Source organism: Peromyscus maniculatus, chromosome 14 (assembly GCF_049852395.1).
Source record: "Peromyscus maniculatus bairdii isolate BWxNUB_F1_BW_parent chromosome 14, HU_Pman_BW_mat_3.1, whole genome shotgun sequence".
In the NCBI taxonomy this organism is placed as follows: domain Eukaryota; kingdom Metazoa; phylum Chordata; class Mammalia; order Rodentia; family Cricetidae; genus Peromyscus; species Peromyscus maniculatus.
The window spans coordinates 85345078-85369899 of NC_134865.1; the positions used below are offsets into that span (position 1 = coordinate 85345078).

The 24822-nt window shown below is 49.6% G+C and overlaps 1 protein-coding gene across 1 annotated transcript; it reads left to right on the plus strand.

Annotated features, from left to right (window-relative positions):
* Positions 1-60: 60 nt before the first annotated feature.
* Positions 61-16533, plus strand: Tex22 (testis expressed 22). Its single transcript, XM_006988015.4, has 2 exons — positions 61-1044; positions 16110-16533. Exons 1-2 carry the CDS (start codon positions 889-891, stop codon positions 16431-16433), a joined length of 480 nt encoding a protein of 159 aa, XP_006988077.1. The 5' UTR covers positions 61-888; the 3' UTR covers positions 16434-16533.
* Positions 16534-24822: the final 8289 nt, after the last annotated feature.

Sequence of the window (24822 nt, forward strand, 5' to 3'; positions counted from 1 at the left end):
CAATGTATTGGGGCCACGCGGCTGGGGCGCTGGGATGCTGGGGCGCAAGCGTCGAGGGGCGGAAGCAGCAGCGGAGGGCGGGGTCTGTAGAACGGAAGCTCAGGTCCGCTCCGCCCCTCTTAGGATTCTGTCTCTGCTGTCTGAGGCTGGTCCCTTAGGTTCCACTGGGTCGCCCTCACATTAGTCCGAGCTCACCGCCTCCTTACTGAGTCCTCCTGGCCGCTCCATCCATCCCCCCCACTCCCTGTGCAGGCCCTTCTGAGCCTGGTCCCACCGGCTGATCCGTTGTCAGTTGGGTCCGGTTAAGTCGGCCTCATTTGTCCGGGATCCTCCTGACCCTTCCCTTTGTAGTGTCCACCGAGCCCGCTCCGGAAGCCCCCGGGGCGAGCTCTGCTCCCGCGTGGGAGCGGGTGACCCAACTCCCTCACGTTTCACCCCTGCCCCTCAACTGACTTCCACGGTTCAGGTCCGCGGACAGGGAGGGGAATGAGAGCTCAGGCTGACCCCAAGCCTTGTGTGTAGCAGGGTTGTTGAAATGACAGAAGGGAGGCGGGCTGAGGGCAGGATCCTAGGGTTGAGAGCTTGTCAGAACAGCAGACAACGCACCCCCTCCGAGGCAAGGCTGGGGAAGGCTGACAGGCGGTCTGGTGAGAGCAGAGAAGGGAAGCATCTACTTCTGCGGGGCTACTGATGCCCCTGGGGGCGCTGCTGGTGTGGTGGGCAGCGGCCGCAGGATCTAGGGAGGGAAGTCACGTAAGGCGCCCTCGCTGTTTGTCAAGAGTAGTCACTGGCGAGAAGGTGGCCCTAGAGCTTTGCCGTTTGCTCCGCGTCTGTCTGTCGCGGCTGCGGAGCCCTGCATGTGCGCACTGCAGCCTGCTGTAGGGAGAGATGGACAGCAGGCGGCAGCGCCCCCGGAGGAAGACGCTGCAGTGGCAGCTCGCTCAAGAACAACCGCAACTGTCCCCCTCACGCGGGCCTGCGGCGGCCTCCGTCCAGCCAGACACCAAGAGCAACCCTCAGGAGGACCTGCAGACCCAAGACTGGGTAAGGGGCAGGAGGCTCTTCTGAAAACCCACGCTGATTGGGGAGGGGCGTGGAGAACGGACCTCTGGGACCAGGGGAGAGGCCTGGACGGGACTGACAGAAACAGAGTTTCCAGGGCTCTCTTTCTCCAACCACTCCGGCCAGGAGGCTTGGACGTAGACTTGCACCCCTTTTCCTTCCTCTGGAGGACACCAAGGAGGGATCGCCTGAGGTCAGGAAGAGGGTGCCACACATACCTCTCTCAGCCCTCCCCAGTGTCCCCCAACCCTGGACAAGAGGGTACCACTACGTGGGAGGGGGAATGAGGTCCCCACAGCAGGCCGTCACCGAAACGCACACGGCAGCTGTGTTTGGGACAGCCTCCAACAGTAAGCAAACCCTGGTCAGCGTCACCGGACAGCAGGTGCTGGGTCGTGTTCGGCCCAGAGGGAGGAGAAACAGGCCCGACTGTGCAGACCCCTAGGGCACTCCCCAGCAGAGGATACCACATCATCTGCAGTATAGTGTCCACTGAGAAAGAGTTCAAAGCCAAACCACATCAGTCAAGACTGGCAAAACTCACGCCCACAGTGCTTTGGTGGTGCAACCAGCCAGGAGCCCGTGTGCGTGCCCAGGTAAAAGGTCAGGCGGGTAAAGAAGGCAGGCTCCCAAGCTTGGTGTCATGGTTCACACACTGAAGAGGTGGGGTGGGAGCATTGCAAGTTCAAGGCCAGGCTGAGCTGTATAACAAAACACTGTTTCAAAAAAACTAGCAACAGTGCAAAGAGTGGGGTCCCAGGGTCACCTGCATGACTACCCCATGACTTCCTCAGCATGTCCCCCCCCCCCCCCCCCGCGGGACCCAGTGCCTTGAGGCCCCTACAAAGGTTACAAGTGCCAAGACCTGACCTCTACAATGCTAACCAATAGACCCCTCAGCTTTCATGAGGCCAGGGTCTCACCCCGGACATTCTAGATTGTGAAGACACTAAAGTGTCATCTGTTGGGTGTGGTTTGCCCAGGACAAGGGCAGCTGCAGTGAGAGAGTCACTTCAGTGTCTGCCACACCTTGGCTCCTTTTGGAAAAAGGTCAGCTCCAATTTGAAGTTCCTCTGCCTCCTTCTTCCACAGTTCTCAGGCCCTGCTAGTGGCTCTGGCCTTGAAGGATGTCCAGGCTGCGTTCCCTAACCTTGTCCTGTGTCAAGTTCTCGCCCTTGGTATAGACTGTGCTTCCTCTGGGTCTTCCCTCGGCGGGCTCTGTCTCGTGTCGCCTCCCACAGAGCTCCTGGCCTGGCTAACATAGTCCTTGGTCCCTCCCTTCCCAGTCAGCCCACGGTGCCACACACGGTGCCTCATAGAGTGCAGGGACCTTGGGCTGAGGTGAGGGTTGGAGAAAGCCTTCCTAGCAGAGGGTCCTTAGGCTTCCAGTTCAGCCACAGTACAGTTCTTCCAGACCATCTGGCCAGCATGCTGTCAACACTGGAGAGGAGCAGGCAGGAGGCTTGGGGTGGCTCTAGGCTGAGCCACATAAGGGACACCTTCCTCACCCCACCTGCCTCTGAAACTGTGAGTGGCCAGCCACGGAGCACCAGACATGCAAAACCAGCCTCACGTGGAGACCCCGTGATTGTCCTGGTTAGTCCAAAAGAGTCTTCTGGAATCTTAGCCAGTATGGTGTTCAGAAGTCAGTAGCCTCTATAGCCACAACAGCAGACAGGATCAGCAAGAAGATAGTCCTCCCTTTTCATGACAGCGGGGGGGGGGGGGGGGGGGGGGGGGGGGAATCACCTACTTGAGATGAACTTTACCCACCCTCCCCCAAAGAATTACAAAGACTCAATGATAGGAGAGATACTCTGTTCTGGAGAGCAATGTCAGATTCTGTGGGTTCTCTCCAAGGCGGTTCCTAACTCAGGATATCACTAAAAATGCTACATGTTGCCAGGCACAGTGGTACACAACTTCCCAGCACTTGGGAAGCAGAGGCAGGCAGATCTCTCCGAGTTCAAGTTCAGCCTGGTCTACATAGAAACTTCCAGGCCAGCCAGGGCTACATAGTAATACCTTTCTTCAAAACTAATAATAATAATAATAATAATAATGTACCCTACATTTTTCTTGTCTTACAGTTAACTGCATATAGAAAAATAAGAATAGCTGGGCTAGCTTCAACCTAGGAGATGGGAATTCATATGTAAGGCTTCGCCATAGTCAAGGAAAAAGGATAGCTGATAGCCAGATAGGAAGAAAACAATCGCTATTGGCAGCAATATATTGTCTGTCTAGAAAATCCACATAAACCAGCTCAAAAATAAAAGACAAAGGTTGGTTATATGACTATTGTAACTTACTTGTTTCAATACACTAAATTAGAAAATATCATGCAAAGTTCCCATTCACTTTAGCAATAGAAATTATGAGGTCCTTTAGGTTATTTATTTCGAGGAACACCAAGAGTTTTGCCAGATAACACCAAGATCTTCTGTGGAACCAGATCCTATTACTGTGTGGACATATATAATTTTCGTTTGTTGGTTTGGTTTTTTGTTTTTCAAGACAGGGTTTCTCTGTGTAGCTTTGGTGCCTTTCCTGGAACTCACTATGTAGCCCAGGCTGGCCTCGAACTTACAGAGATCCGCCTGCCTCTGCCTTCCGAGTGCTGGGATTAAAGGTGTGCACCACCACCACCACCACCACCACCACCACCACCACCACCGCCCGACCTGGTTTTGGTTTTTCAAGATAAGGTTTCACTGTGTAGCCCTGGCTGTCCTGGATCTCACTCTGTAGACCAGGCTGGCGTTGAACTCACAGAGATTCACCTGCTTCTGTCTCCCGAGTGTTGGGATTAAAGGTGTGGGCACCACTGCTGGCTAATACATAATGTTTTAAACCTGCAAGTTTGCCCCCAAAATAATTTAAGTGGTATTCCTATGGGGAGGGGACATTGGTTTTGGGTTTTTGAAACAAGGTCTCATGTAGCCCAGGCTGGTTTTGAACTTGCTATTTAAGCCAACTATAACCTTGAACTCCTGATCCTCCTGCCTCTACCTCATGAGTTCAGAAATTACAGACTGCAGGGCAGGTGCTTTGCTTGAGTCTCAGGAGGTGACGGCCGAGGGGTCGGTCAACCACGGTCCTCTGAAAGCAGGAAGTCAGAAGCTGCTTCTGCAGTAGCTCCCGCCCACAGGAAGTCAATGGTAGGTAGTGAAGAGTGGGGGGGCCTTGAGAGCCTGTAGACCCTCACCACAGGATGGCTCTTGGGTGGAGATCTCCCCAGGATAGGTGAGTAGCCTCAGGAAGTCAGCCAAGCACTGGCTTCCCTGTGAGAGAGTGGGAAGGGACAGGGTAGAAGTTGCTAAGACATTTGCATTCTAGCCTGGGAGTCACGTCCCATGTTTCCATGTAGTTTGTTTGTTTGTTTTTTGGAGGAGATCACACTAGTCATTCCTACTTGGTGCGTGAGAGAGAGTTGGGGGTAACAGGAGTGTGGTCACCAGGGGCTGGCTGTCCATGGGTCTGACCATTCTAGAGGCTGGCTGTCATATGCAGTAATGTAGGGCCCTTGGCCAGGCGGTGGTGGTGCACACCTTTAATCCCAGCACTTGGGAGGCAGCGGCAGCCAGATCTCCGAGTTCGAGGCCAGCCTACGGAGTACGTTTTAGGACAGCCAGAGCTGTTACACAGAGAAACCTGTCTCAAAAAACCAAAGTCTGTAGGTAGGGCCCAAGCAGAATGAATGGAAGGATCGTCTACTGTGCGTCATCACGGTGGAAGTGCGGAATGCCGAGATGAAGGTCTGAGAGGTACCGACACTCACAGGGCCACCTCACGCATTGCTGCTGAAGCTCATTACAGAGCAGGGTGACTTGTGTGTGCTGATAGGAAATAGTTGATGTTTTCTTCTATTTGGTTTTTTGAGATAGGCTCTCAAGCCCAGGTTGGCCTTGAAGTCATTTGAAGTCCTTAGGCCTCAGCTTTCCGGATACTAGCATCCCAGATGCCACTACACTCTAGCCTAACAGCCACCTTTTAAAAAATTATGTTTATGTGAATGTACGTGCGCCTGTATGAGTCTGTGTACCATGGCATGCAGGAGCCCGAAGAGGCAGAGGAGAGTGTTAGATTTCTCTGGAGCTGGAGGTGCAGGATGTCAGCTGCCGTACAGGTGCTGGGAACCTGATGGGGTCCTCTGGAAGAGCAGCAGTCAGCACGCGTAGCTACTGAGCCATTCTCCAGCCCAGCAGTCGACTTTCAATTTTATACCTGGTTTTAAAAAAAAATCTCTGACATAAAGAAAAATAAAGTGATAGAAAGAATTTTCCCATCAGAGACTCTTATCTCAGTTCTGAGAACACACCTCAAAGAACCAGGGAGTATCTCAGAACACATGAGAAGGAAGGGGGTATCTGTGGATACATGAGAAGGAAGGGGGTATCTCAGAACACATGAGAAGGAAGGGGGTATCTCAGAACACATGAGAAGGAAGGAGGTATCTGAACACATGAGAAGGAAGGGGGTATCTCAGAACACATAAGAAGGAAGGGGGTATCTGAGGACACATGAGAAGGAAGGGGTATCTGAGAACACATGAGAAGGAAGGGGGTATCTCAGAACACATGAGAAGGAAGGGCGTATCTCAGAACACATGAGAAAGAAGGGGGTATCTCAGAACACATGAGAAGGAAGGGGGTATCTGAGGACACATGAGAAGGAAGGGGGTATCTCAGAACATAAGAGAAGGAAGGGGGTATCTCAGAACACATGAGAAGGAAGGGGGTATCTGAGGACACATGAGAAGGAAGGGGTATCTGAGTACACATGAGAAGGAAGGGGTATCTGAGGACACATGAGAAGGAAGGGGGTATCTGAGGATACATGAGAAGGAAGGGGGTATCTGAGGACACATGAGAAGGAAGGGGGTATCTGAGGACACATGAGAAGGAAGGGAGTATCTGAGGACACATGAGAAGGAAGAGGGTATCTCAGAACACATGAGAAGGAAGGGAGTGGAGGACAAACTGAAGGGAAGACCATCAGAATCCAAGGCAAGCTCACTGCCCCACTTACACAGGTAAGCGAAAGGTGGGTTCTAGGCCACCTAGGGCTACACAATGAGACCCTGTCTCAAACAAAACAAAACAAAACACACATGTAAGCAATCTGTTGCTGACATGTCTATTAATGTATAATCTGAAAGGCAAAGGTATTTTCAAAGCTTTACTTTGAGCCATGCAGCATTAAAAAAAAAAAAAAAAACAAAACAAAGACAAAGACAAAAAACGAGCAAGGCTTTATCAGCTCTAGGCTCTAGCACAAAAAGATGGTGTGGAATCAGGACTTGGACAGATGTACCTACCATCCAGGACAAATGCTGGGAAGTTGACCTCTGAGTAAATCTAGGGGGCTACTTTCTGCTTACCATGGAACTTCAAAGCAGAAGTAAAAGGTTTGCAGCAGATAGTGCTGGAGTGATTGGCGGGCCGTTTACAGCACAGTAGGATACAGCCCTGCCTCTCAGCACCCATGTGCAACACGCTGAACTCAAACCCAAAGTTGCTTTGGAAGAATCTGTATTTAGAACCCCAAATGAGAACCGCTTTTCTTAATCCAAACATAAAATCCTGAAGGAAAAGCCCAACAGGTTTCAAGAGTACAGGGCAAGCAAGAGGTGGAAATGTTAAATGATGGTCTGGAAGAAATGCTTATAAATGTTTGTATCATTGAAATATTTACTAACAGGAATCTATGAAGAGATGGTTAAAAATGAGGAACCAACATAGCAGCCCCTACCTGTAGTTCCCGCATTTGGATGCTGAGGCTGGATTGTGAGTTCAGGACCAGCCTCAGCTACACGTCAAAAAAATTCTGTCTACAAAACAAAACAGCAATGAGAAAACTTTCTCGAAAGTTGAGTGGAAGGGGGCTGGAGAGACAGCTTGGTAGTTAAGAGCACTTAAAGCTGTTGCAGTGGACCTGGGTTTAGTTCCCAGCACCCACATGTACCCTTTTATAGCTCCGGTTCCAAGAGTTCTGATATCCTCTCTGGCATCTGCCAGCACACATACCTGTGATGCACATACATACATGTAAGCAGACACTCATATTTTTTGTTTTTTACCTTGAGTGGTGGGCTGGAGATGTAGCTCACTGGTAGAGCATTTGCCTTGTACACACAAGGTCCTGCGTTTGCTCTCCAGTACCACACACCAAACATGGAGAAAAAGAAAGTGGGTGAAGTCTGGCTTTCAGTTCCAAAACAAACAAACCCCACCTGAATGAATACCGAGTGTGACTACATTGGTAGAAATAATGGCAATGGCCGTGGCTGGGACCCACGAACATGTAAGGGAAGAGTTTCTGTCAGTTGGTTTTTCCAAGAACCTGTTTGTGAATGCTGCCCACTGTTTCTTTTAACTTTATTCACTTGTCTTTCCTAATGCCATTTTTTTATTAATTAATTTTAATTTTAATTTTATTTTATGTGTATGGATATTTTGTCTGCATGTATGTCTGTGTACTACATGCATGTCTGGTGCCCACAAGACCAGAGGAGGGCATTGAGTCCCCTGGACCTGTAGTTACAGACTGTGAACTAACTGAGGTGCTGGGAATGGAAACCGTGTCCTCTGGAAGGACAGCGAGGGCTCTTAATTGCTGAGCCATCTCTCCAGCCCCTAGGTGAAACTCTTGGGTTGTTTTGTTGCTTTTGTTTTTGTTTTGTTTTGTTTTCTGAAACAGGGTTTTCCCTTGTATAGTCATAACTGTCCTGGTACTCAGGAATCCATGTGCCTCTGCCTCCTGAGTGCTGGGTTAAAGGTGTGCACCACCAAACCCGACTCAGGTTAAATTCTTAAGTATGTAATTGTTTGGCCAGAGTATATGAGTTTAGAACATTTTTCTTTAATTTTTTTTTTTTCTGGCCTGGTGGTGGTAGCACACGACATTAATCTCAGCACTCAGGAGGCAGAAGCAGGTGGATCCCTGTGAGTCTGAGACCAGCCTGGTCTACAGAGCAAGTTCCAGGATAGCCAGGGATATACAAAGGAACACTGTCTCAAAAAAAAAAAAAATGTTTTTTGGCCCTCTGGTAGTGGCGTACATCTTTAATCCCAACACTGGGGAAGCAGAGGCAGGTGGATCTCTGTGAGTTTGAGGTCAGCCTGATGTACATAGAGAGTTCAAGGACAGCCAGGGCTACACAGAGAAACCCTGCCTCAAAAACCAACAACAACAAGAATTTTTTATTAATTCTGCTCTCTGTGATTTTGAGGTCTGCTTGGTCTATCTAGTGAGTTCAAGGACAGCCAGGGCTACATAGAAAGACCTTGCCTCAAAACACAAAATCAAAACACAAATTTTATTAATCCCTTGAGGACTTTATACAGTGTATTTTGACTGGGCCTGGTATGGTGGTGCACACCATTAATCCCAGCACTGGGGAGGCAGGCAGCTCTCTGAGAGATCAAGGCCAGCCTGGTCTACATTGCCAGTCAAGACAGCCAGGGCTACCCAGAGAAACCCTGTCTCAAAAAACAGCTATGTGTTTTATCACAGTCACACACACCCCAACTCCTCCCTGACCCAGCCCACCTCTCTGCCCGGCCTTTATGTCCTCTTGTAATTTTTAACTCATCAAGCCTCATTTGGGTTGCCCAGCTATTTTTGGGTCTGGGACTTGCCGTGCAGTGTGGTTAGCCTACCAGCGGTCACGCAGAGAGAACGAATGTTACCTCACCTAGTAGCTCTGAAATGCTAATAGCTCCTCTGCTAAGGGAGGGACATGTGTCCTCTTCCCCTCCACACTGGGCTTTTGTCTGGCTGGAGCTTGTGCATTCTGTCAAATTCACTGTGGGTTCTTCTGTGTACCTGCTCTGTTGTGTCAAAACAAAACAAAACAAAAAACCACTGTGTCCTTGAAGTCATCCACCACCTCTGGTTCTTGAAATCTTTCTGTTCTCTCTCCGTCAAAGATTTCTGAGCCTTTGAGGGGATAGATGTGATATAGATGTCCATTTAGGGCTGAGCACTCTCGGCCTCTTATTCTCTGCTTGCTGACCACTTGTGGATCTCTGTTAATTGCTATTGACTGCAAGAAGACACTTCTCTGATGAGGGTCGAAGATTCACTGATGATCTGTAGGTATAAGATAAGTCATGGGCTGGAGAGATGGCTCAGAGGTTAAGAGCACTGCCTGCTCTTCCAGAGGTCCTGAGTTCAATTCCCAGCAACCACATGACAGCTCACAACCATCTGTAATGGGATCTGGTGCCCTCTTCTGGCCTGTAGTTATACATGCTGTATATATAATAAACAAACAAGCAAGTAAAAAAAAAGATAAGTCATTATGAGTTTTTAAATTTATTTTATGTGTATAGGTATTTGGTCTGCATGTAAGTTCATGCATGATTGGTGCCCATAGAGGCCAGAAGAAAGTGTTCAGTCCCTGGAGCTGGAGTTACAGACGGTTGTGAGCCATCGTGTGGGTGCTGGGAATCAAACCTGGGTCCTCTGGAAGAGCAGTATGTGATGAGTAACTGATGAGCCATCGCTCCAGAGTCCTTAAAATCCTTTTTCTCACGTTTTTTGTTTTATTGAGACAGGGTTTCTCTGTGTAGCCCTAGCTGTCCTGGAATTTGCTCTGTAGACCAGGCTGGCCTTGACCTCAGAGATCCACCTGCCTCTGCCTCCAACATCCCCCACCTCACCCCCGACTTGTCATTGTCCTCCTCCTCCTCCTTCTTTGATTTTCGAGACAGATATTTCTATGTAGCCCTCGCTGCCTGCCTGGCCTGGAACTCACAGAGATCTGCCTTCTTCTGCCTTCCAAGTGCTGGGACTGAAGGGCTTTCTTCCAATGGTGGATTTAAGCTGTGGATTGCCCTGGAGGCGGGGCAGTTCTGGCCACACTCTGACGCTCTGGTGTGCCCTCATGTTCTATCTGAATAAATATGCATTTCAGTCTCAACTTTCATCCTCACGTGTTGGAATAGAAAAGCGTGCCCATTTTGATAGGCGTGTGTTATCTCCAGTAGGTAGTTCCAGTAGGTAGTGTTGTTCTGTGCACTCAAAATTGTGAGCTCTGGGGACCTGGTGTGGGTCCATTTTGCTTGTGGCGTAGATCATGTCCAACTTGTGTGAATGTTCCATCTGTTTGGTTAGGACATGGGTAAGAGTTCTGGGCATATTCTCCTACGTCAGTTACTTATATCTTTATCTTTACATTTTTTGTGCTGCTGTTCTTAAAACATGCATGCATGCTGTTGGGCGGTAATCCCAAAGCCTTGCTTGCTGTCAGTGCTCTAGACTATGGTCTCACCAATGTGCACATGAAGTTAATGCTGCTCCCTCCTACTCCTGCATTTTTTTTTTTTTTTTTTTTTTTTGGTTTTTCGAGACAGGGTTTCTCTGTGTAGCTTTGCGCCTTTCCTGGAACTCACTTGGTAGCCCAGGCTGGCCTCGAACTCACAGAGATCCGCCTGGCTCTGCCTCCCGAGTGCTGGGATTAAATGCGTGTGCCACCACCGCCCGGCCTACTCCTGCATTTTAGAGTCTGCTCATTTTCTGCCATATAAATTGAGGATTTGGTGCCCTACCTTCCACCTGTTCTCTCTCCCCATTTTTCCAAGGAGTTATATTATACTCATTTCGTTTATGTGTGTGTGTGTGTGTGTGTGTGTATGTGTGTGTGTGTGTGTGTGTGTTTATATATGTATGCATGTGTCTGTGGGTACCTGTTTATGTATATATGTATATGTGTGTTTATGTGTGTGTGTATATATGCATGTGTGTGCATTTCTTTGTGTGTATGTATGTGTACATGTTTGTGTATGTGCATGTTTATGGGTGTTGGTGCATGTATGAGTGTTTGTGTGTATGGGTGTGTGTGTATGTGCATGTTTGTGTATGTATGCAAATGTGGTTTTTTTTGGTATGTATATGTGTGTACATAGGCCAGAGGCCAGTGCCAGATGTTTTTCTCTTTGTTCTCTACCTCATTTCTTGAAACAGTTTGCAACTGAACACAGATAGCTCACCAGTTCTGCCAGACAGACAGCTAGCAAGCCCCAGATAGTCTCCTGTTTCCATCTCTCCAGTTACTGCTGAACCTGGTGTTTACCTCCATGCTGGGGCTCTGACCCTCATATGCCATTACCCACAGTGCCCTGCCCTCAGCCTCCAATCGGGCTTCTTAGATTTGCTTCCAGCATTAGTTGGATTTTTTTTTTTCCCGAGACGAGGTCTCACTAGGCAGCCCAAGCTGGCCTGGCACTCAGAGAGATCCTCTTGTCTCTGTGTCCCATATGCTGGGGTTGCAGGCACGCGCTGGCATGCTTGGCTCCAGTGTCCAACTATAGGATGGCAGTGGCAGTGTCGCCACAGCTAAGGCATGGACACGGTAACGTTCCTTTTCTTCTTTAAAATAAATTATTTGTTTGTTTTTTCAAGACAAGATTTCTCTGTGTAACAGCCCTGGCTGTCCTGAAACTCATTCTGTAGACCAGGCTGGCCTCAAATGCACAGAGATCCTTTAGCGTCTGCTTCCTGAGTGCTGGGATTACAGGTATGTGCCAGCATGCCCGGCCTCCTCCTCCTCCTTCAGATTTCTTTTACTTTATGTATATGACTGTCTTGCTAGCGTGGTGTGTGTGCACTGCATGTGTGCCTGTCGGATCCCTGGAATTGGGGTTGTGGATGGTCGTGAGCCAGCATGTGGGTGCCAGGGATCGATCCTGGGTCCTCCGCAAGAGCAACAAGTGCTGTTAACCACAACTGAGCCGTCTCTCCAGACCACTGCTGCTGCTTTTCTCCTTCAGCCTTTTGCTTTTCCTCGGGGATAATAATTGGATTAACTCTCTTTTACGGAACCTTCTATGAGCCACATCTATGGCTCTAGGTACTGAGAGGTACGTCAGATCATCTGAAAGCTCCATTCTCTCCTGGTTGTCCTGGGTTTCCTGTTCCCGCTGGTCTGCTGTCCTCAGGGCCCCGTGAAGGCCTTCCTTGTCTATCTCAGGATTCCTTGTTTCCTTAGCCCTTGGTTTTTCTCTTTCTCTGTTTACTCCCAGAGCATACCATCTAGCCACTTCATTCACAAGGATTTAGAGGATGTTGACGGTTTTTTTGGGGGGGGAGGGCTTTAGAGACTCAAAGGTGTGGAAATGACTTTGCATACTTGTACAGCACTTTAGTTAGGTAAAAACTCTAGGAGAGAATTTTTTTCAGGCCTTTTAAGGCCTCTCCCTATCAGCTTCCAGTGCGACTGTGTAAAGCCATAGACATGCAGGCTTCTGCTTCTCCGTGCATGCTCTGGTTTTTCTGTGTGTTGCTAGGCATCTGTATGTAGCACCACCCCTGTGCCGTTTTTATCTTTGAGAGGTTTTTATTTTTTTAAGACTTATGTATTTTATACGTATGAATGTTTTTGCCTGCATATATGTCTGTGCACCATGTGCGTGCCTGGTGCCTGTGGAGGCCAGAAGAAAACTTTGGATCTGCTGGAACTGGTGTTGACAGTTGTGAGCCACTGTGTGGGTACTGGGAACTGAACGGAAGTGCTCTTAACCACTGAGCCATCTCTCCAGCTTCATTTTCAAAAATTTTTAAGATCTTTTCCCTCTTGCCAGTGTTCTGAAATGTCAGCATAATATTTTCTTCTAAGGCTGCCTCCTCCATCTCTGGGGACAGAATGTGTGCATGTGCATGTGTATGTGTCTTTCTTTTCTCTTTCTTGTTTTATTCACCACAAGTTGATCCAACAGGAATGATTCTCTGGCTTTCTCGTGGCTTCCTAGGTGCATCTTTGCAGTGGTGCTTTGCTTTCAATCCTATGTCAGTTAGTTAGTGCTTGTGGTAGTGATGCTGTGTAATGAGTATCTCCAAATGAATTCTGAACTTACATTTTCCCATTTCTTGGTCAGAAGTGGCTAGGTTGATTGTCCTGCATGTGCCTCTCACTCTCAAAGGTCTTCTGTCCCTGCCTTTCTTGAGGTTGCTGCACAAACACAAGGGGCATAGCATGTGGCCTCGTGTCTGTGTGTCACGTGTAGAGTGCATATGCCTCCAGCCAGTGTCATCAGCAGAGCAGACGCTACTCCAGCAAGAAGAACCGTGACCGCACAGTGCTACAAGAGAGAGAGAGGTGTGCAGTCCTGCCACACAAAGTGGGTTGAGAGTAGGAACAGCTCCAGACGAGCCTCCCACTGAGTATCCATCTTGCCCAGTCACACTTTCCATGTCCAAGGTCATTCTTGTCCTCTAGATGGCCCCTCTCCACATGCTTCTGCTCTGGTTTCATCCATGGCCTGTCTCCTACACCCAAAGGCCACAGTGTTAGTACAGACCTGGGCTCTCTCTCTTGTTTCTCAGCCAGCTAGTGGCTCCATCCTGCTCTTCTCCTTAGGCTTGTGACACTGGTGACTTTGCGTGTGTAGGTGTCCAGATGGCCTTTGGTAGCAGACGACTTTGCTGTGGCGTGGACAGGCAGGCATCTGGCTTTCAGTGGCTATAGGCCTCTGGTTTTCAACAGAGAAGAACTTCTCTGGACTGGGCTAGGAAAACAGAGTAAGCTAGGCTGCAGGATGGGATGAGGAGCTGTGGACTTCCACCTCTTTCTTTCTTTCTTTCTTTCTTTCTTTCTTTCTTTCTTTCTTTCTTTCTTTCTTTCTTTCTTTCTTTCTTTCTTTCTGTCTTTCCTTCCTTCCTTCCTTCCTTCCTTCCTTCCTTCCTTCCTTCCTTTCTTTCTTTCTTTCTTTCTTTCTTTCTTTCTTTCTTTCTTTCTTTCTTTCCGAGTTAAACAACAGGAATGTGGTGCCTTACGCTTCTGAAACCAGAGGTCTCCAGTGAGAAGGAACCAGAAGCGGTGGTGGCCTCCTTTTGGCGTTGCCAGAGCAAACAGCTGCAGCTTAGGCAGTATGGAAATGGTGCCTTTCAGTTCTAGAGGCTGGCAGGTCAAGGCCAAGCCCCTCACAGATTCAGGTCTGGAGAGAGCCCATTTCTTGGTTCACAGAAGATGCCTTCCCTGTGTTTTAATGTGTGGGGCATGAGTGGGCTCTGTGGGTCCCTTTCTGATGAGCTAAGGCCCTAACCCTTCCCCTGAGGCCTTCCTCCTGCTCCAGCACTGTGAAGGGGAGGCCCTGTCCTGTGGGTTTGGTGGAAACACAAATCCTGAAGACTGGCTTCTGAGGGCTGCATGAGGACCTGCAGGGTCCTTTTTGGCTTGTAGACCGTCATCTCCTGTGTTTTTCTGTATCTTCTCCCAGTATATGTCTTGGAGTCAAATGTTCGCTTTTTCCCCCCTCATATTTTTGCCATCAAGGCCACTTTGTGTGTGTGTGTGTGTGTGTGTGTGTGTGTGTGTGTGTGTGTGTGTGTGTGTGTGGTGTGTTGGTGTGGGTTCTAATGATGGACCCAAGGTCATGCACATGCTCAGTGTGTGTTCTGTCACGGAGCCTGCCCGGCCTCTTGCTGAGTATATTCTCATAGTTGTGAGACAGCTCTCCAGGGCTTTTCCACCCTCAGAACCTGCATTGCCTCCACGAAGCAGCCCCTTTCCCTCTCCAGGCCCCGGAGGCACCATTCTACTTTCTCTCTCGGTGAGTTTGAGTTTGACAAGCCCTGGACCAGCAGGGTCATAGCAGTTGCGGAACATGTGCTTTGGCGGCTGCTATTTCACCAAGCAGTGCCCTCTGGGTTCACATTCACCCACACAACAGCATGTGCCTTTTTTTTTAATTTTTAAATTTAAATTTTTTTTTTTTTTTTTTTTTTTTTTTTTTTTTTTTTTTTTTGGTTTTTCCGAGACAGGGTTTCTCTTGTGTAGCTTTGCGCCTTTCCTGGATCTCACTTGGTAGCCCAGGCTGGCCTCGAACTCACAGAGATCCGCCTGCCTCTGCCTCCCGAGTGCTGGGATTAAAGGCGTGCGCCACCACCGCCCGGCTAAATTTAAATTTTTTAAAAAATTTTAATTTTTAAAAATTTATATGTATGTATATACATGTGAATTGATGTGTACCATGTGCATGCAGGTGCCCACAGAAGCCGAAGGGTGTCAGAGCTCTTTCAGTTGGTGTTACAGGTAGTTGTGAGTTGCCTGATGTGAGCTAGGAACTGATCCCAGGTCCTCTGCAAGAGCAGAATGCACTTACTGCTGAGCCCGATGCCCCAATTGTCCTCATGATGTTTTAGGGTCATAACGCTCCATTGTCTGGGTGAGTCCACCCCTCCACAGCACGCGATTGCTTCTGTGTTTTGGAAGTGACTGAAGCTGCTGTGGATGTGGGTGTGCACATCCAGGCTTTGCTTTCTCCTGGGTCTGTACCCAGAAATGGAACCATCGCGTTGTTGTGCGTTAATTCTTTCCAGATTTTTTGGGTAAGGAGGTCTTTCACTTGGAATGGTCTCATCCCTACGGTTAGCCCTCTATCCAGAAGGTCGCTAGGTGTGTCTCCTAAATGGGCAGTCTGGAGGGACTTCCACAGACCATTTGCCTAAGGAGGGGCATCCTGTAGCTGTTATACGTGGGCTTTACCTACAAGCCGATGCCAGCTCTCTTGCAAGTCACCACATTTTTTGTTTGTTTGTTTGTTTGTTTGTTTTGGTTTTGGTTTTGCTAACCAAACCCAGTCTTTAGGATCACTTTATACTCATATTAGGGAGGAAGGATGCCTGGGGTTGATCTTTGAGACCCAACTTTTTGGGGGCACACAATAGGTTAGCTTTGTTATGCCCGTGGGCCCAGCCCCACCCTCCACCTTGGAGTACTTGCCAGCACCCACCATAGTATCTGCACAGATATCCGGGGACAGATATAACGGTACACATGAACACCTCACGTGAAGTGCTCAGGCAGGCTGGTGTGAGAGTATTGTGCACACAGGACTACATGTCAGGGCACTGCCTTCCCCACCAGGGACCGCTTCCTGAAGCAGAGTGAGGGAGTCGGACCAACCTGGGTTTCATAGTGAGACCCTGTCTCAAAGATAAACCGATGGGGGCCGGGGACACAGCTCAGTTGGTAAAGTGCTTGCCGCACAGCTATGAGGACCCGAGTCTGGAGGAGGTGACTGTGCACTCTGTCCCTGCAGGTGTCTGAGCCTCCCAAGCGCAGGAGCCGAGGTAGCCGCTGGAGTGTCAGCATCGAAGAGCGTAGGCGTCTGGCCATGATGCGTACGCCCAACAGGACAAACACAGCCAGAGCCCTATCTAGAGACAAGCCGGGCCTGCAGACTGTACCCTCCCCACTGACCGGGCCTGCCCCCACCACCTCTCCCAACCAGGTCCCCGAAGACACGGTTGATCCCTCGCAGGATATTGTGCAGATGGTGGCCCAGCTGATATCCGAGGGTGTGGACAGGGATGTACTCCTACCCTATCCACTGGAACCCACCATGTACCCCAGGGCCTCCTAGGACTTCTTGGCCCAGAGCACTCCCCTCTGGCAGAGCGAGAATTTTGAGGCCCAGACCTCGAGGTCACCTTTCTCCTAAGAAGGATTCCCTGACTAGCCCAGCGTATGTTGTCCAGTGCCTTTCTTTGTGGTGGAGCATGACTTCCGTACCCCGCGTACCCTCCACAGTGTCCCACCGTGGGCATGACCCACCCACAGAGGACAAACAGGTAAGGACAAAGGTCTCAGGACTCGGGAGAGCTGCCCCTCCTGAGAACCTGGTTGGGAACTGTGGGAGAGCCGCGGAAAGGAGAGTCAGGGGCGGCTTTCCCAAAGAGCCCCTGCTATGTGGGGCATAATGGTGACCAGCGCTGACGGGCCTCTGAGGAGGCCAGATGGCCTCCCAGACCCTGGCTTGTGACCCACCGCTTTGCCAGCCCTGTGACTGAGCAGCTGCACGAGGAGGTGGTGAGATCCCTGCCACGCCCAGTTCCTCCAGTGGGGTTCTCACGTCACGAACCATTTGGGACCCATGGGATCTAGCTCCAAGGCCCAAAGGGGACATGCGACCTAGGATAAGACTTTGGTGGGGGCAGCTCAGGGATAGGGACCTATGAGGCTCTAGACATAGGTAGGTTTTCAGGTCGCTGGTGATTCCAGACAGTGAACTTGACGTCGGGAAGGGCTGGGAAGGCAGTGTGCACTGTACAGAGGTCGGGGTAACGTAAGGGCTCTTCAGTTACGTCTCACTTTGTCCGAGGTTGGGGGCCTTTGGAGGGGTTTGGGACTGGGGTGGTAACACCAGACACATTTGGGGGACACCACGCTGGAGGAGAGGCAGGAAAAGTGTGGTAACTCCAGTTTGTCGGTGGTTATAGGGGCACCGCAGACTTAGAGACCGGTAGTGGTTGGTGGCCTGGGCCCCTGTGTGAGTGAGTCTGGGCGCAGGGGATTTTGAGTCAAGAGGAAGTGATAGGCTAGGTTCAAGGGCAGGCATGAGCCAGAACTGTGTACTGGACCTTGAAGGAACCAGCCAGCTTGGTAGGGCAGCACCAGCTGCCCCTGCCCAGAGTCCATTGCTGAAACACAGAACTTACCCATGCCCGACCCTGGGTCCCTAGCTGCTGACTTGACTTCTCTGCCCTCCCTTCCTAACTCAGTGAAATCCCTCCTCCTCCAGGAAGCCTGCCTGCATCATCCTACTGGGCACCCCTTCCCAGCTGTCCCTTGATGAAATTTTTGTCCATCCTAGGAGGCCCCTCCTCTACGTTTTTCAGGATACAGAGGGTAAAGGGAAGGCAGGGCATGGTGCCACAAGGACTAGGGCAGGGATAGTCTGGACAGGGCTGTGGGGCACATCATGACCCTTCCACCTCCTCAGAGTTTGAAGATGACTTAGAGCACAGCACGCAGCGGGCTAAGTCCTGGGCTGGGCAAGAAGATACAGAGCCCTGTTCATGTGAGCTGAAGTCAAAGGTCACCACACACGTGCCTTGTGCTCTGTGCATTCAGCTCTGAGTGGCTTTAAAGGATGCCCTGTTACTCCATGTTCCCTCATGGCTGAGGGGTGACAGGGCTGCTCCTCCCGAGTCTGCAGCAGGAAGGATATTGAGATGGTCAGCTCCTCTTAGAATCTCCCCCTCACAACACAAGTCAAATCATTTGGAGTATCAGGGCTGAGGCCCAGAGCTGGCCCCCGCCCACCGGCCGCTTGTGATAGTTAACGTGGCTGCAAAGCCAATGGATTCATCAGGGAATGGAGCTTGGTGCTGGAATTGTTAGCAGCACCAGTGAGAGCACTGTTGCCCAAATTCTGGGGCGGTGCGTAGTTTCCAGTGGCTACTGCAACTAATTATCCCGAGTTTAGTGTTCTAAGAGAACACAAGTTCACGAAGCTCTGTAGCCATCCACAGAGGGTCTCACTACACTAGGGTGAAGATGTAGGCAGAGATGTGTTCCTCCTGAGGCTCCGGGGAGCTGCAGCTCACCTTCCCCAGCTGCCTGGGGTAAGTCAGACTGCAGTCCTGGCTCTCTGTTCACCCCTCTTCCCTCCTCTCTCTGCTCCTATGGTTAAGGACCCTTAAGACGACTCTGGGCCCACCCAGATGACCTGGAAAACCTCTCAGTTCTAAGGTCAGACTTAGTGAACTTGATTTCCTTAGCTCCATCAGCATGTTCACAGGATCCCCCTTTTGGGAAGGGAGCATGGCACCTTCCCCAGGGTGTTGTTGGCCTCTAGGGGCAGAGGGCTAGGTGCTACCCAGGTGTGTAGGACAGCTCCCCACAAACACATGACCTGGCCCCCTGTTCAGGATGTCTACTGGGAAAAACTTGGGACAGAGAAGGGTGTAGGGGGTGGGGAGCTCTGAGGAGACGGGGTGAGTAGGGGTTCAGACAGGTTGGTTCATCTTAGAAGGAGCAGAAAGGCCTTGGGGGAAGGGTCCCTAGCACCTTAGTCAAGGGAAGCAGGTCAGGTTGGGAGACCCCTCCCGCAACGGGCAGGCTCAAGTTTTCTTTAGCTAGCCACAGCCACGGGACCTCACTGGACGCTCAGCACCTGTCCCAGCTTGATACTCTGGCTCTGAATGGGTTGCAGAGGACACTCAGTGTCTCGGTTTCTACTGCTGTGATGAAACACCATGACCAAAAACAAGTTGGGGAGGAAAAAGTTTTATTTGGCTTACACTTCCACATTGCCGTTCATCGCTGAAGGAAGTCAGGACAGGAACTCCGACAGGGCAGGAACCTGGAGGCAGAGGCCATGGAGTGCTGCTGACTGGCTTGCTCCCCATGGCTCATTTAGCCTTCTTTCTTGTAGAACCCAGGGCCACCAGCCCAAGGATGGCATCACCCCCAATGGAATGGGCCCCTCCCTCACTGATCAATTATTGAGAAAATGCCTTACAGCTGGATCTCATGGAGGCATTTCCTTAATTGAGACTTCTTCCTCTCTGGTGACTCACAGAGTTGACAACAAAACCAGCCCGTACACTCTGGACCCCGGTAGCAGAAAAAGCCTCCAGCAGCCGACTTTTGCAGTGCAGGGCTGCTGGAGCTCTTAGAAGATGTGGTTCACAGCTGAATTTGCACGCCACCACATAAGAGATTACTTCGCGGGATTTGTAAAAGACACTTGCTCAAAATTAACCGAGTATTTTTTTTAAAGCAGTTTGATTGCTAAAGTGGGGGCTGTTGACATCAGGTAGAGGTTATCTCAGCTATTTCTGGGACATCTGAGGGGATGAAATGATGGGAATTCTGAAGCACAGAGCTTCTGCTTACACATTCAAAAAAAAATTACACTAAAGAGAAACAAAGTAAAACCATTTAAACTGGAAAAACCCAATGAAAGATGGTAAAATGCCAGATGTGGTGGTGCACACTTAGGGCAGCAGGAGATTGATGTAAATGTGAGGCTAGCCTGGGGTATATAGTGAGACCCTGTCTGAGGACATTGTAAGTTGTTTTTAGAAATTATAACTGCAGTGAGGGATACGTACTGCTTATTTTTCTTTTTCTTTTTTTTTTTTGTTTTTGTTTTTGTTTTTGTTTTTGTTTTTTCGAGACAGGGTTTCTCTGTGTAGCTTTGCGCCTTTCCTGGAACTCACTTGGTAGCCCAGGCTGGCCTCGAACTCACAGAGATCCGCCAGGCTCTGCCTCCCGAGTGCTGGGATTAAAGGTGTGTGCCACCACCGCCCGGCTCTGCTTATTTTTCAATGCACTGGTTTTTTGGTTTGGTGTTGAGTGCCATGGGCCTCCCCTGCTCAGTCAATTCATGCAAGCAAGACCAATTACATTTCCCTTCCATTCCAGCTCCCAGCCCTTGTTCTGCTCTCCTGTGATCAGCTCACCTCCAGAACTTGGGCCATTTGCATTATTTGTTTTCTATTTTATAATTAGCTGAAATTAAGGTCAGTTTCAAAGTTTTCTTTCTTTCTTTTTTTTTAAAGATTTATTTATTGTGTGTACATTCTGCCTGCATGTATGCCTACAAGCCAGAAGAGGGCACCGGATCTCAATACAGGTGGTTGTGAGCCACCATGTGGGTGCTGGGAATTGAACTCAGGTCCTCTGGAAGAGCAGTCAGCACACTTAACTGCTGAGCCATCTCTCCAGCCCAGTTTTATTTCTTTTATACTATGTGTACAGTGCCTTCATGTATGCATTCATGAAGTGCCCAAGGCAGCCAGAAGGGCGCATCAGATCCCTGTAAACTGCAGTTACAGTTGCAGACAGCCACATGGGGACTGCGCCACAGGCTCCTGCAGGAGCAGCAAGTGCTGAGCCATCCGTCCAGGCCTCTTAAGTTTTTATTTTTATTTTATTTTTTGGCTTTTTGAGATAGGGTTTCTCTTTGTAGCCCTGGATATCCTGGATCTCACTCTGTAGACCAGGCTGGCCTTGAACTCACAGAGATCCACCTGCATCTTCCTTCCTGAGTGCTGGGATCAAAGATGTGTGCCACCATTGCCCAGCTAAGTTCTTATTTTTAATTGGTTTCTTTTAGATGGCCTTAAAAGATGTAGCTTTCCTCTGTCCTGCCTCGACCTCTCAAGTGCTGGGATTACAGCTGTGTGTCACCAAACCTCGTCAGTTTTTTTTTTCCTTTTTGATGTTATCATTACATCATTTTCTCCTCCCCTTTCCCCCTCCAATTCCTCCCATATTCTTCCCTGCTTTCTCTCAAATTCATGGCCTTTTTTTGCATTGATTGTTGTTGCATGCATGTATGTGTGTGTGTGTACATACACATATGTATTTCTAGGTATAACCTGCTCAGTCTGAATACTGTGACTTGTATGGATGCTTTCAGGACTGACCACTGGTACTGGATTACCACATGCTGTGCCCCTCCCTGGGGAAGAGTATATCTCACTCTCAGCATTCCGTAGTTGCCTTTAGTTCTTTGTGTAGGGTGGAGACCCTCCTGGTCTTCCCCCTGTCCACTTTTGGCCACTTGAGTTTTTAAAGAACTTTTTCCTGTTCTTGTATGTTTGAAATACATGTATCTTGAGGGCTTTATATATGCAAGAAAATCTGTCTGGGTAAAAAACTGTGGGTTGTATTTTCTTCTTAAGAACTGTTTCTCTAAGCTTTGAGTGCTGCTAGAAAAAAAAAAAAAGGTCAATCTATTTTTGTGGGGGAGGAGGAAGGAGGAAAGGGTTTAATTTAGCTTACAGTCCATTATCAAAGAAAGCCAGGGCAGGAACTCAAAGCAGGAACCTGGAGGCAGGAGCTGAAGGACAGACTATGGTGGAATGCTGCAGTTACTAGCTTGCTATTTACGGCTGGCTCAGCTTGTTCTCGTGTACAACCCAGGACGACCTCCCGGGGTAGCCCTACCCACAGTGGGCTGCCCCACCCCCCACCCCCACATCAGTCATTAATGACATGCTCACAGGCTAATCTGATGGAGCAATTCCTCAATGGAGGTTCTTCTCAGATGACTCTAGTGTGGGTCCAGTTGAAAACAACAACAAAATACCCATAATTGACCCCTTTTTGACACATAAACACAACACAAAACAATCTTTCTCATTTGTCCTCAAGATCATATTAATAAATACTTTCTTATTCCAATAGGGAAGAACCAGGGCACAGGTATAACCATATTAAAGCAAAACCAAAAGCAAGCAATGTGAAAATCTGCCCTCTGGGACTCACTCATATTTCTCTGGGTTCCAGAAGGCTCGCGAAGGAAGCCCTGTCACTCCGGGTCTCCATCGCCAGCAAACACAGCCTGTCCAGCAGGCTCAGGCCAGGTCACTCCGCAGCTCAGCGAAGGCCATGGAGGGAGGTCTGAGGCAGAGTCTCTGTACGTAGCCCTGGCTGTCCCAGAACTTACTATGTAGACCAGGCTGGCCTCAACTCACAGACGTCTGCCCACCTCTGCCCCCCAGTGCTGGGGTCAAAGGTATGTGCCACCACACCCGGTGCTCCTTTTTTGTTTGGTTTTTGTCCTCATTGTTGATATTCTTTTTCTGAAAGGTGGTTTCAGGAATCTTTGAAGTTCAGTAACACATAGGACAGACCTCAGATGACTTGTGCCGCACTGATGGCTGGAGCATGCGTGGATCTCTCCCACACAGGCTTCAGGAGGACTTTCTTGCAGCTTAACTCTGAACACTTGATTTCTCGCCTCTAGGACCAGGTGCCATAAGCTGGGCTTCTTCTCCCATCCTTCACCACACAGCGGCTTCAGGCATTGCTATCAACAGGTCGCCTCAGGTCACCAGAGCACCCGGAGGCAAAACCCAAATCCCACAGCACTAGAAAGTCCTAAAATGGGATGTGGCCCCATGTCCCCATCTCTGGACCTCTTTCCCTGCCCTCTCATGGGATAATGGTGCCTCCATTGCCTTGAGACCACTTACCACATGGCATTCCCTACTGCTCCTCTCCCACTCCTGCTATGTGATAAACTCCCCAAGGCAGAGACTGTGTGACCCTCTAGTGCCTGACATTGTTTGGTAGCATGAAAGAGGTGCTCAGAAAATAAGCTGAATGGGCTCCATTGACAGCTTCCATAGTTCCGTCTCCTGGAGTGCCGTGAAACCTTACTTCTCTTACTTGTCCAACAGTTTGCCTCTGCGGTGGGCTGGGACACATACGGCATTCCCTGGCGCTAAGTCTCCCCTTGTTTTTCTTCGTCATCATCGCTAGGATCTAGAAGGCAAAGCACTCCTGTGATGGAGTCTCCTGTCCTTTCTATTCACTTTCTTTTTTTTTTTTTTTTTTTTTTTTTTTTTGGTTTTTCGAGACAGGGTTTCTCTGTGTAGATTTGCGCCTCTCCTGGAACTCTCTTGGTAGTCCAGGCTGGCCTCGAACTCACATAGATCCGCCTGTCTCTGCCTCCCGAGTGCTGGGATTAAAGGCGTGCGCCACCACCTCCCGGCTTCTATTCACTTTCTTTTCTGCTGGATTTTCACCTGCCCTGTGCCTCCCTTGTGAAAGGTATTCCTGACAAATTACTTCATGTGGTCACCTTGCCGCTTCCCAAATCAGCATTCCAAGCTGCACAAAGCAGCTCTCCTGTCTAGTGGCTCTGCTACCAAGTGGATTCATTCTTCTTGGTCCCTTTTGCCACTGAGCTCTTCTGCTGGCCTCTGAGGAGGCAGTGAGTTGAACTGCCTCCTGAGGTTCATAGCACTCCACTCCGAGGGAATGTCCTTAGCTCTGGAGAGTACCAGCTTGGAATTCAGAGTCTCCTTCAGGAGTCAGCCCTGGTTGCTCTTACCTTCTCTCCTCAAGGAAAAGGATTCAGACCTGCAGCTGAGGCTGGACGGTTACTGTGTTGCCTACCTCTGGAGTGGAGGCAAATGGAGATGCCACAGAGTTTGCCAATTCTATGTCCTGTCCTCACCACTGCCTGGATATTATTTGGTAGTTTTGTGGGTTTTGGTTTTGTTTTTTTTTTTTTTTTCAGATAGGGGTTCTCTGTGTAGCCCTGGCTATCCTAGAACTCGCTCTGTAGACCAGGCTGGCCTTATATCCAGAGATCTACCTGCCTCTGCCTCCCAGTGCTAGAATCAAAGGTGTGCACCACCACCACCTGGCTTTTTCATCTGTAGCTTTTTTTTTTTCTTTCCGTTTTTTGGTTTTTTGAGACAGGGTTTCTCTGTGTAGCCCTGGATCAGACTGGCACCAGACTGGCCTTGAACTCAGAGCTTTGCCTGCCTGCCTCTGCCTCCCCAGTGCTGGAATTAAACCACCACTTGGCAGTTGCTGTTGGGTTTTTTTTGGGGGGGGGAGTGTTTGTTTTTTGGGTTGTTTGCTTGTTTGGTGTTTTTTGTTTGTTTGTTTCAAGACAGGGTTTTTCTGTGTAGCCCTACTGTTCTGGATCTGGTTCTGTAGACCAGGCTGGCCTTGAACTCAAGAGATCAGCACACAAGGAGGTGGCATAGGCCTTGAGATTCTTCCTAGCTTGGGTCCAAGTGTCATGCAGATTTCTTGCCTAGTAATAATGCACAGTGTATCAGCCCTGACCCCCTTACTGCCTACACCTCACATAGTGGCTTACAGTGCTTTCCTGGGCTTCACTTACTGTGCTCCCCACTTCGTGTTCCATAAGGACGCACTCAAACGGGGCACAGACTTTCAGCAGCCACTGACTTTCTCTGTCAAAGTAGCCCACAGTGCTCCGACTCAGCCAGAATCAGCTCTTCCTCACCTCCCCTCCCCACCTATGGCAGAGACAGGGTTCCATCAGGGACACCACCTTTTATCTTCTGCCCTTGGGGTAATGTCCAAGTACCCCATTCTCCACAGACCTTAGATGAGCACAAAGGATGCTTCTGGATGCTACAAAGAGGTGGCTTCCTCCACAGAGGACAGCCCTGGTATGGGGTGAGGTTAGGGGTGGAGGAATGTCTGTGGCTGGAGGCTTATGTGATCCCAGAGCTTCAGCTGGG

Excerpts from the sequence above, each read along its gene's own strand:
- Tex22 (XM_006988015.4), top strand. The coding sequence starts at position 889 with ATGGACAGCAGGCGGCAGCGCCCCCGGAGGAAGACGCTGCAGTGGCAG. Across the intron at positions 1,045-16,109 it reads ACCTGCAGACCCAAGACTGG|GTGTCTGAGCCTCCCAAGCG; the intron begins GTAAGGGGCAGG and ends CTGTCCCTGCAG.